The sequence below is a fragment of the Corvus brachyrhynchos genome, unplaced genomic scaffold, assembly GCF_000691975.1.
Source record: "Corvus brachyrhynchos isolate BGI_N302 unplaced genomic scaffold, ASM69197v1 scaffold245, whole genome shotgun sequence".
NCBI classification, from domain to species: Eukaryota; Metazoa; Chordata; class Aves; order Passeriformes; family Corvidae; genus Corvus; species Corvus brachyrhynchos.
Genome location: NW_008238988.1, coordinates 6984588 through 6995814, shown reverse-complemented (window position 1 = coordinate 6995814; position 11227 = coordinate 6984588). Strand labels below are relative to the sequence as shown.

Sequence of the window (11227 nt, the reverse complement as noted above, 5' to 3'; positions counted from 1 at the left end):
CAAGGTTTGGAGGTTCTTTTTCTGCCCATCCTGCATAAATAGTTCATGGAAAACAGTCCTGACTCTTTTGTTCAAGCATTGATTATGTGAATTAATGGTTGCTTAAATGAAATTATTTCTGTTTTAAGTATTAAGCATCTTTATTGGAGATGAGAGAGAAGAAAAAGAAAAACCAACCAGCAGAAAAATAGTTTAAAATCACAGCTAAATTTCTCTACTTGTGAGAAATGCCACAGAATACTGACTATGAGAATGAATCTGGGAGGAGTTTAAAATCCTGTTTTAAAATTCCATCTGTACAAATTACTCTGTGTGTATTTAATTTGTCTTTGATTTCTGATGAGTTTAGTAATTACTGCATTTGATAGAGTGCTGAAGATGTGATGGTCTGTGTCTGGATAGATCAGAGGAACTCGTTGTTACTGCAGGTGGAAAAAGCTGATTTTTGTTTTATTTGTTGTTTTTTTTCCCCTCAAACGTGCTTTTTTTGTGTATGACTGCTGGCTGATAAACAGCCACTCTTGAGATAACACAGTTTTGGTAGGGCTGTGCTCTTGGTGCTCTCCTGGCAGGTTCTATTTCTCAATATAACACAAAAACTAATGTTCAGCCTTAAAAAATTCAGATTCAACCCATCCTCAGTGTGATGCTCCTTTCTGTCTGACAGTCACGTACTGAGTGGCAGGTTGATGTGGCAAAGCCACTTCTTTCTCAAGTAAAAAGTAAAATTGTTCTTGGTGAAATTAGTTGAAAAGTAAAATCTGTAGGTCTTGTTTTATAAGCTTTAGGAAATGAAAAATGCTGTAGCAGGAGAAAACTCAGCTGTTAGAAAAGGACAAAGTGTTGGATTTTTTGGATGGATCCCAGCTTCCAGGGAAGAACAGTGGATTTTCAGTGTGTCTCATGTCCCTGGAAGACTGGGAAGAGTCAGAATGAGTTAATAGAAACTTAAACCAAAACTTTTGGTGCCAAGATCATTACTGTGCTGATCAGTTTTGGGTTTGGAGAGCGACAATATCAGCTAAAATCCACCCTACCCTGCTGGGTCCCTGCTGCTTTCCTCTCTTTACTGGCCAGGTGAGAAAATGTCAGGAGGAAACTTACACAAAATGCACTTTTCTCCCTTGTTTAGAGTTTGTTTGTCAGGACTCTGAAGTTTTGCAAGAGAAAAACTAAAACTCAGTTCCAGTCAGAGCTCCAAAGCCTCCCCAGCTGGCAGACACTAAACATGGTTTGTTCCCGGGACTTGCTTCTGGAAGTTACTTTTGGGAATATTGGTTACTGCATGGACACTCCTCAAGGTACCACACTTGGGGAACCCAAACACTTGGGGAGCCCAAACCTTCCTGGCTTCAGTGTGATGCCTGAAGTGGCCACCTAAAAACAGAGACTGGACACAGGAGTAAGGGAATAAGGCAGGGATTTATTTGAAAGGCCTTCAAAGGTACCCCTGGGCAGCCAGAGGCCACTGCCCAGATGGGCCCCAAGGTGGACGGCAGGGCACGAGTTCTTCACACTTTTATAGGTTGGGTTCATTTGCACAGCAGGGTTCATTCTCCAATTAAAGCTTCAGTTAATGATGTAATTTCCCCGAGCTTGCCCCCCTGTAGAGGCTTTTGGTTTATACTTTTGGGCCTAGGACGGTCTGGGTGTCCTTGGAGAGCAGGCCCGGAGAGGCTTTGTTCTGTGTGCCTGGCACAGAGAGCAGCAGTGAACAGGGTACAAGGAACTGCAGAGTCACACACCAGGCACTGCGGGGTCTGAGAAACAGGAAAGTTAAAACCTAATCAAGTTCTGGAACAAAGCAGGGAATGCTCTGGATCATCCCCTGACCTTCCTTGGAGCAGTGAAGGCTCCGGCTGCGTTCACACCTCCCTGCAGGATCTCTGCCCTAGGACAGCCTGGTCACATCCCTGCTGTGGATCCTTGGGATGGAAACCCCTCCTGAGCCCGATCTCCAGCAGAGCCCCATGGGCAGAGTCTCCTTTTGCCCTGCACTGCCTTTCTTTGCTCTCTTCCTTGAAAACTTGAGGATGTGGAGCAGAGGGTGGGAGCATGAGGTGCATGGCCACAGCACAGATCTGGGTTTGGCCTGCAGCTGTTGGTTATTCCCTGCTCCTGCTTTGGGGGATCCCCTTAGGACAGACCAGTGTGTTGGGCTGTGGTGGGACCTCACTGGCACTACCTGGGCTCATTTCCTTCTCACCAGCTCAGCCCCAGCACGTTGGGAAGGGATCCCTGGCAGTGTCCAAGGCCAGGCTGGACATTGGGGCTTGGAGCAGCCTGGGACAGTGGGAGGTGTCCCTGCCATGGCAGGGGTGGGGCTGGGTGGGATTTAAGGTCCCTTTTCAACCCAAACCAGTCTGGGATTCCATATTGGGCACTGAAAATACAGAGCCAGGGGGCTGAGGAGAGCAGGGGAAGAGTAGAGGAAGGTGCAGCTCTTTCAGCTCGGTGTGACTCCGTAAAAGCCAGTCAGGACTGTCAGGGGAGGCTGGGAGCACTGTGGGGCTCCTGTGGAGGGGATGCACCTTTGGAGTCCTTGTTTGTGGAGGTCCTGTCTGCTTGGCAGCTGGTTTCTGCCACCCCTCCTTCTCCACTGCGAAAGAAAAGCCTCACTAACAGTTATTTATGGGTGTTTTTCTTTGCCGAAGAACCCCTGCAAATCTGCACTAAAATAATTAGGTCAGGGCGTTAGTTTAGAGCCTGTAGAGCCCTGTTTTTTGTTGTGCCGACAGAAAACAGATTAGGAGCAGTTTTTAGTGAGGTGTAGCTGGCACAGGACCAGCTTTTTGCCCCATACACAAGTCCTCAGCTCCTGTCAGAACTCCAAAAACCGGTTCTAAGCTCATCATGGGTACAGGCTCCAAGAACTCATTGTGCTTTGCTGCGGGAGATACCTCAGAACAGAGAAAGTCTTTGTGTTCTCAGCAAGTTCAGTGCAGGATGGGATAACTCTGCCAGTCCTCTTTTGTCTGCTCCTGTAAATCTGTCAGCCCTGAACTCCAGCTAGTGAGCTGGAGAAAGCCACGAGCACTCCTAAGCAATTAATTGGAATTAATTCTATAGCTGTGTTTGGGTAACGTGACACTGCGATGTTTTGGAAAGGCTGAGGGGACTTTTCCAGAAGTATTATCTTTTTAATTAAAAATGAAGCTATGGAGGCAAGATAAATGCAATCAGTGAGCAGTGGGGGGTCTGATTCTCTCCTAAGTAGGTTGTGTTTACTGTTCCCTGTTAGTTCTGAAGCTCCAGGTGACTGGATCCTGCTGTCTTTCATAACAGTGCTGGGTTTGTTTGGCAGAAGGTGATTAAATCAGACAGGGGTGTACATTGAGCAAACAGGGACAATATCATTTTCTTGTATGTTAGAAACTGGGTCAAGGGATGAAACAGAAAAGCACATGTAATGGAGATTTCTTAAAAAAAAAAAAAAAGCTCTGCAAGTATAGGAAATAATAAACCAGTGCTGAAATATTAGATTTTGTGGCCCGTACTTTTTAATGAAAACATTAATTTCTTTTCTAGAGGAACATTTATGGAAATACTGACTCCATTTCCACTACTTGAGACATAGTTTAAGCTTCATCTTCAGCACTTCAGGTGTCCTCATGTCCAACTGTTTGGGGTTTGATGGGAGGGTAATGAGCTATTCCAGTGGTATCCATACAAATAAAAAGCACTGAGTTCTTCCTCCATGGTCAGCATTCTGATGTATTTTGTAAATCCCTTTTCCTGTAGCTGGCACCGACATCTCTGTCTCTGTCCTTTTAAGGGGACTTGTCAGGTACAGCCCGGATTGAAGACCAAAGAACAGTAACAAACTCTGTGATAGAACACAAAGTTCTGAATTTTAAACCCTTAAAACAAAACTACATCTTGGATTTTGTTCTCACTAATATGAGAAATGAATTCCTTGTGCATTCAGCCTTCCCAGTGGCTTGGTGAATGGTTTTGACTGTATTTTGAGAAAACAACATTTGATATCTTCATTTTCTCCCCCCCTTTCCTCCAGAAATTCCTGGCACTGTTGTAGCCTCCAGTTGGTGTTTGCTTGTTGGTGATGTTAGAGGTGTTAGTGGTTTATTTCGCTTAATTAATCCATGAGGCTTAATTAGAAGGAATGCCTGGGGCTGGAGTGTCCTGCCTTGCTTTTCCTGGGAGCTGTGGGACGCCGTGACCCAGCTTCCCGGGGGATAAAGGAGACCTGGACAGGGCTGGGAAAGGCCTTGGAGCCCTTTGGATGTTCAGTGCCCACAGCTGGGCTGACTCCAGGTGCCCCAGGGGACACAGAGCGGGCAGGCAGGGGCTGCCCCATGCCTGGGCCCACCCCACGGCTCAGAGCAAAGTCATGGAATGATTTGGGCTGGAAGAGACCCTAAATCCCATCCAGTCCCACTCCTGCCATGGCAGGGACACCTCCCACTGTCCCAGGCTGCTCCCAGCCCCAATGTCCAGCCTGGCCTTGGGCACTGCCAGGGATCCAGGGGCAGCCCCAGCTGCTCTGGGCACCCTGTGCCAGGGCCTGCCCACCCTCCCAAGGAAGAGGAGGAACCCAAAATGCACCAAAGCCCTCAGAATCCTGGCTCCATTTCTGTGCTTTCCCTTTATCTGCTGTAAGCTGCTTATCCTGCTGGCTCTGGTCTGCTGGTTTGGAGTGACCCGTGGGCATGGATGGGCAGGGTGGAAATTCCCCAGCACATCTCCCCCAGTTCAGCTGGGGCTGTCACAAATTTTCCTTCACCCTTCCAAATTTCTCCTGGCTTTTTTTTTTTTTTTTTGATTCTTTGGGGGATTAATGCTGCTGTCATTGATAATGGCAATTATTCCCACTCCATTCCTTAGGATTTTGGATTAGATTTAGATTAGATATTGGGAAGGAATTCCTCCCTGGGAAAGTGGGGAGGGGCTGGCACAGGGTGCCCAGACCAGCTGGGGCTGCCCCTGGATCCCTGGCAGTGTCCAGGGGCTTGGATTGGATTTTACTCCCTGGCAAAGGCCAGACAGGATCCTCCCCCATGTGAGTATTTCCTCACAACTGAAGTGCAGATGGCTCCAGTCTCCCAGAATTTGGCCAGGAGAGGTTTGGGTGGAAGTGGGGTGTGGGTCCGAGGGGGGGGGGGAACACGAAAGTCCCGTGTTTTTGTGGAGCCCTGGCAGTGCCCAAGGCCAGGCTGGACATGGGGCTGGGAGCAGCCTGGCACAGTGGGAGGTGTCCCTGCCATGGCAGGGCTGGGATGGGATGGGATTTGAGGTCACTTCCAACTCAAACCATTCCATTCTGTGATTCTGTTTTCATTTTAATGCCACACAGGTTCTGCACACAGACTAAGAAGGTAAAAGAAGACCTATAAATAAATTACATTAGGAATTAAATTATAAAGTAATCTATAGCAACAATCAAAGCAAGCAGACAGAAGTTCAACTAAGCTGCCCCTGCAGTGCCTGAGCACGAGCAGCACGTGCTTGTTAAGGATATTTGTGCATCCTCACGGGATCTGGGAGCCCAGCACAGGAGCAGTGCCTGGAGAGCACAAGTGGAATGCTGTTACTCAGGGATAAACTCAGGTTGCATTTTACACGTGGCTTTCTTTACCTGCCAGGACATTTTCTCCCCTGCAGCTCCACTGGGATCAGTGTTTGAAGCCTGACTTAGGCCTGGCTTTATTGGTTTAGTTGGATGCTTTTTAGGGGGCTGAAGAGACACTAAAGGCATTAAGCATTTGTTACACTCCAGCCCTCTCAGGGCAGGGCAGCTGTGCTGCTGCTGGAGCGCCTGGAAAACTTGGGAAACGTGGTGTGCATGGAAGCAGCAATGGGGAATTGCCTCAGCCTTTGGAGCAGCCTGTTCTTGTGCACTGGGATGATTTTGGGGCCCTTGGCCAAGGGGGCCAACAGGTTGTAAACAGTGTTTGTAGGACAAATCTGATTACTGCAATTATGGCAGAGTTAGTGCTCAGGCCAAACTAAGTCTGTGGAAAAATCCTGACCACCTAAGGCTGGGAAACAAAGAGGAAAAACAGGATTAAGATGCATTAGTGCAGGTTATTGTCCTTGCTGCACCGAGGTGGAAAGCAGGTACATGTGATGTTTGAAAACAGGCTGTGTTTTGGGGTGGATTCTGAAGGAAATGGGACACGCTGCTGTGCCTGTGCCCGTTCCTCTCTGCTCGTGTGTCCCAGCTCCCATGCCTTCCACACACAGATTTTGGACATTCTGGCCAGTCTTTCACCCAATTCAGTCTTCTCAGAGGTGAATCCAGGTGTTCTGGGATCAAAATGCCGTTGGAGTGCGAGCAGTGAGAGCGGAGCTGCAGCCCCAGTTCCGTGCCTGGGTGTCCATCCCGTTCCGCTCCCTCTCTGCTCAGTCAGCCCCTGTTCCAGTCCACACCCCAGGGCTGTTTCCCCTTCTCGGTTCCTGGATGGATACAGGGCTATCCTGGGGGCAGCAGGCTGTTGGTCTGTAGAAAGGGGGGACACAAATCCTTAGGGAACCATGTTCATGGAATCTCCTGAGTGGGAGATCAGAGTCCAATTCCTGACCTTGCACAGGACACCCCAACAATCCCACCCTGTTCCCGAGAGCCTTGTCCAAGTGCTCTGGCAGGAATTTTGAGAGTTAACCTAAAAACATCCTGACTATGGCGAACCTTCCACTGAGGCAGAGCCCCAGGTACGGTAACAAAGCACTCAGAATTCAGCACAGCTCACTTGGAAAAATTCTGTGTTTCAAATAAAGTCAATGAGCTGCTCATGTTCTGTTGTGTAGGATCTGTAAAAATAAAATTATTTCAAGGGGCTCAACCCCCCCCCCACCCCAACCTGTGCTGGGTTTTGGTTGCAGGTGCTGGAAGCGTTTGCTGGGCGCCTGATTAAGGTGGGAGTGTTATCCAGGAGGGATATTCCCAGCCTGACCAAGTACCAGATCATCCTGGCAAGGGATCAGTACAGGAAGAATCCCTCTGCACAACATGCAGTAAGTTCTTTATTTATTTCATGCTATTAAAGTAGGGAATAAATAGAAATAATCCATCGTTACAACATTTCCTGAGACATTTTAAGCAGATTTCTGTTCCTAGCCGTGGAATAAAATATCATAGAATCACGGCACGGTTTGGGAAGGAAGGGATCTTAAAGATCATCTATGGAACCTCTAAAATATTCCTAATTGTTCCATGTTTCTGGATGCCAGTATAGGAAGGTCAAGGAAAAGATCAGGAGCTCCATTTCCAAAGTGAAGTTGTTGTGAGAATGTACATTGTAATTACTGACAGCCAAGTTTTCATTTTCCCCTCAAAGCTGTATTCCTGCTCCTATATTTTGGTAAATCCTCATGGAATGGTCAGATTTTGTAAACTTAAAGAAAGCTGCCTTAAAAAAGACTGTGTGCCTCAAAAAGAGCAGTGGGAAATCTCCTTCACTGTAAGCAAGGCAACTTTCCTGACTTAATTTCATAGCCTGGGTGGATGTGCTGGGAATCCCTTGTTTTCCCAAATGCTGATGGTTCAGCTGTCTGAGTTGGAGGGTTGATGAGCTCATTTTGGGAGGCAGTACAGGTATTTTGGAGAGTATTTTTGGAGGTGGAAGAGGATCACCTTCGCTGAGCATTGTGGAGTCTGTCCCCTGAGGGTTCTCATGGACAAACTGCTCCCTGGGCATCACTCTGGGCTTTGCTCTGCTCCTCAGGTGTCACTCTGGTTCTGGTCAGGAATTGCAGTGGCATCCTGCTCCTCAGCCACTTCCTAACTCAGTCTGAGTCTGCTTTTCTCCCACAGGGAATCCATCAAGGCATCATTGAAGGAGACTTTGCCCTCTGTATCAGTCTGTACCACGGGTACGAGCTGCTGCTGCAGATGGGAATCCGCTCCTTATTCATCTACCTGTGGGGAATCATGGATGGATCCAAAGGTGAAATGTCCTCGGGAACATCCCTCCTTTCAGCTCCACTCTTCTCAGTTCCCTCACTGTATGGGTGGTTTGGCACAAAACAGTTTTTTTTGGGAAAGAGGGGATGCAAATGGAATTGGTGTTTTGTTCCCCTTCTGTTAAAGACAGAGTCTGTTTGGGAAAGCAAATGAAATCCTGAGGTGTTCCAACTCTCTCCAAAGGGTTATCCCGCACCAAGACCGAGCTGGGGCGCAACGAGGACTTCATGGAGCTCTACCAGCAGCTTCGGGACGTGTTCTCAGCCACTGCTGTGGCTCCTGAGAATGGAAGTGTGTGCAAGAGCACAGCAGGTCAGGATTCCCCTCTCAGGGACAGAATGTTCCTGGTTGAAGTCCTGCTGCACTGGCTGCTGCTCTTTATTCCAGACTGGCTTCCCAATACTCTCTCTCCCCTCCCTCTCTCTCTTCCCTCGGTGGTTTTAGCTGCTTTCAATCAAGTTTTCTATGTTTGAAGTTTTTTATTTGCTTTCAAGTGAAGGTTAAAATACGACTGTGTCACTGTAAGTCTTTTCCAGTGTGACTCTAACAAAAGTAGCACTTTCTCAAGAACTGGGTTTAACAAATGAGCTTCTGTCAGCAGTTTATTGTTCTGTTTAGAACTAGTATCAGGAATTGGGTCTGACTTGGATAATTGCAGTGGGAGGGAACGAAGTTCACTAAACCTTCCTGCTCATTGCAGGTTTATTTACATCCTTTGTTGCTTTATTTCCTTTCCAGTGTTGGAAAAGAAAAAGGAATTTGTCTACAGTCATCCAAAACTAAAGAAATTGGAGGAAATCGTGATAGAACACTTCAAATCCTGGAAAAAGGGATGTTCTGGTGAGTACCAACAAGTCAAGAGAAAACCTGGGGATGGAAACAAGGAATATCCTCCTGACTGATTTCCAGTCTTGTGCTGCTTTATTGCTTTGATTGTTTGTGTATCTTCCCCTCTAGAAGAACTTAAGATTTCTATAAAATAAAACTTCCTGTAAATTCTCATTATTCATTTGATATAAACTGCTCTAACAGCTGAGTAAAACAGGGATAGGCAGCTCATTCCTGGGGCTACCACGTTTCCTGCTGGTCCTGTCTCAGTTTGTCCTGGCAGCCTCCCCTCAGGGCCCTGCTGCCAGTCCCTTCTGCAGTTACATGAGCACATTTAAGTTCCTTAAGGATAAAAGTTCTGATATCTGGCCTGAGGATAAGAATTAAAAACTCTGAGGCATCAATTTGAAGTTCAAACCCTCTGGTTACATTCACCTGTCTCTCATTGTTTTTCATCTTTATGGAGAGATGTCATTCAGATCTCTTTGGGTTTGGGATGTTTCAGCTTCTTGATTCCAGCTTTGGGAATGATTACATGAGTAATAATAACATTTGTTTTGTAGCTTGTTCACTTTTTTCTTGCCTGTTTGGATCTTTGTGCTCTGTGATGTTCTGATAATTTCTGACCTGCCCTTCCCTCTTCTTTTTGTATTTTCTTTTCTCTCTTGAATGCACTGTTCTCAGCAAACCCTTGAAAAGACTGATGCTTTCTAGTAGGCAACTTTAAGGTTTCCCAGTTCTGTGTTTGCAGCTACAGGATATGTCCCAATGCATTTAATGCAATTAACTCCTTTCCCCCCCCTTCCCATTCAGTTCTCTCTGCCTCCCAGCCTCCCTCCCTCCCTCCTTTTGCCTCCACTTGAAAAACCCTACATTGGAGATGGAGAAGGAGGGAATTCATGCCCGAAGTCCTCAGCCATATCAGAAGTACCACCAGCCCTTTCTCCTCCATTTATTGCCCAGAGCAGCTGGGGCTGCCCCTGGATCCCTGGCAGTGCCCAAGGCCAGGCTGGACATTGGGGCTGGGAGCAGCCTGGGACAGTGGGAGGTGTCCCTGCCATGGCAGGGGTGGGGCTGGGTGGGATTTAAGGTCCCTTTAGCCCAACCCAAACCATTCTGGATTGTGTGATTGTGGTTCTGCTGTCCTGAGGGTCCTAAACTGGAGAAATGGAGACAACGGTGTCTTGAACTTCATTCCAAAACAGTTCCCATCCAACCCCAGCTTTTCAAAGTGACTTTAGTAAGGGCACCTGAGATACAAGACATTCTCACCATGGTTGGTGTAAATCCTCCAAAACTGGAGATGCTTTGATTCCAAAGAGGAATTTTGCAAGGAGAATTTTGCCTTGGAGCATTTTCTGCCCGTGTTCTCTTCCCGTTAATGAGACAAGAGCTGTGAACATGTAACTTGTGGGGTGCCCCATCCTTTTTTATTGGTAATTCTATTAAAACCTGACATTTTCAAATCCAGCAGATGAAGGCAAGAGTGAAAGTGGGGACACGAGGGTGATGATCTTCTCCTCGTTCCGGGACAGCGTGCAGGAAATCGCCGAGATGCTGGCCCGGCTCAGCCCGGCTGTGCGGGCCATGACCTTCGTGGGACACTCCTCGGGGAAGAGCACCAAAGGCTTCACCCAGAAGGAGCAGCTGGAGGTGAGGAAAGAGGGCACTTGGAGCAGGAATTAGTGATGAAGAGCATCAATGTTGTGTAAAGAACTCCAGGAGCGTTGACTGTGTGGCAGTGGCTGAACTTTAAGTGTCGTTAGGAAATCCCTGTGGAGTGCAGAGGCTTCCAGAGTATCCAAAATTGTACCCACTGAACAAAATACTGAAATAATTTATCGATTCATATTATATTAAGAGCTGCTACATTTAGATGGCAAAAATCTGGGGAAATATGCAAATACATGCTAGGGAAATTTTATTTTTCTTGTAGGTCAGAAAGATAAGATCTATTAAATTTTGATCTAGAGAAGTTAAAAAAAAAAAAGATAACCCCAATGCAAAGTTGGGAAATGAGTTTTAGAAGAGTGCCATGGTTGGAGTCAGAATAAGGTGTGCTTTTCTCCCTTTATTTTAGAATCCAAGAGTTGAAATGCTGATGTTGGCCACACTGGTGTTTGATCACAGGGGCAGCAGCTGGGAAATTTAAAAAGAGTTGTTATTTTCGAATACAATTATTCGAAAATATAGTAGTTGTTGTTGTAGTTGTTGTTGTAGTTGTGGTTTTAGACTCAGTTTTCCTGGCGGAGCTGGGAAATCCCATTTCCATCGTCCCCGCAGGTGGTGAGGCGTTTCCGGGAGGGAGGCTACAACACCCTGGTGTCCACCTGCGTGGGCGAGGAGGGGCTGGACATCGGCGAGGTCGATCTCATCGTGTGCTTCGACGCCCAGCGCAGCCCCGTGCGCCTGGTGCAGCGCATGGGCCGCACCGGCCGCCGGCGCCACGGCGGCCTCGTGGTCGTCACGGTCCGT

The 11227-nt window shown here is 47.3% G+C and overlaps 1 protein-coding gene across 1 annotated transcript in view; it reads left to right on the top strand.

Moving 5' to 3' along the window:
* Positions 1 to 11227, top strand: part of FANCM (Fanconi anemia complementation group M) — a 55210-nt gene that overhangs the window by 16332 nt on the left and 27651 nt on the right. Inside the window, exons 5-10 of the mRNA XM_017738813.1 lie at positions 6844 to 6975; positions 7775 to 7907; positions 8108 to 8236; positions 8663 to 8764; positions 10227 to 10405; positions 11036 to 11215. Coding sequence (XP_017594302.1) covers positions 6844 to 6975; positions 7775 to 7907; positions 8108 to 8236; positions 8663 to 8764; positions 10227 to 10405; positions 11036 to 11215 — 855 coding nt within the window. The remainder of the gene's footprint in view (positions 1 to 6843; positions 6976 to 7774; positions 7908 to 8107; positions 8237 to 8662; positions 8765 to 10226; positions 10406 to 11035; positions 11216 to 11227) is intronic.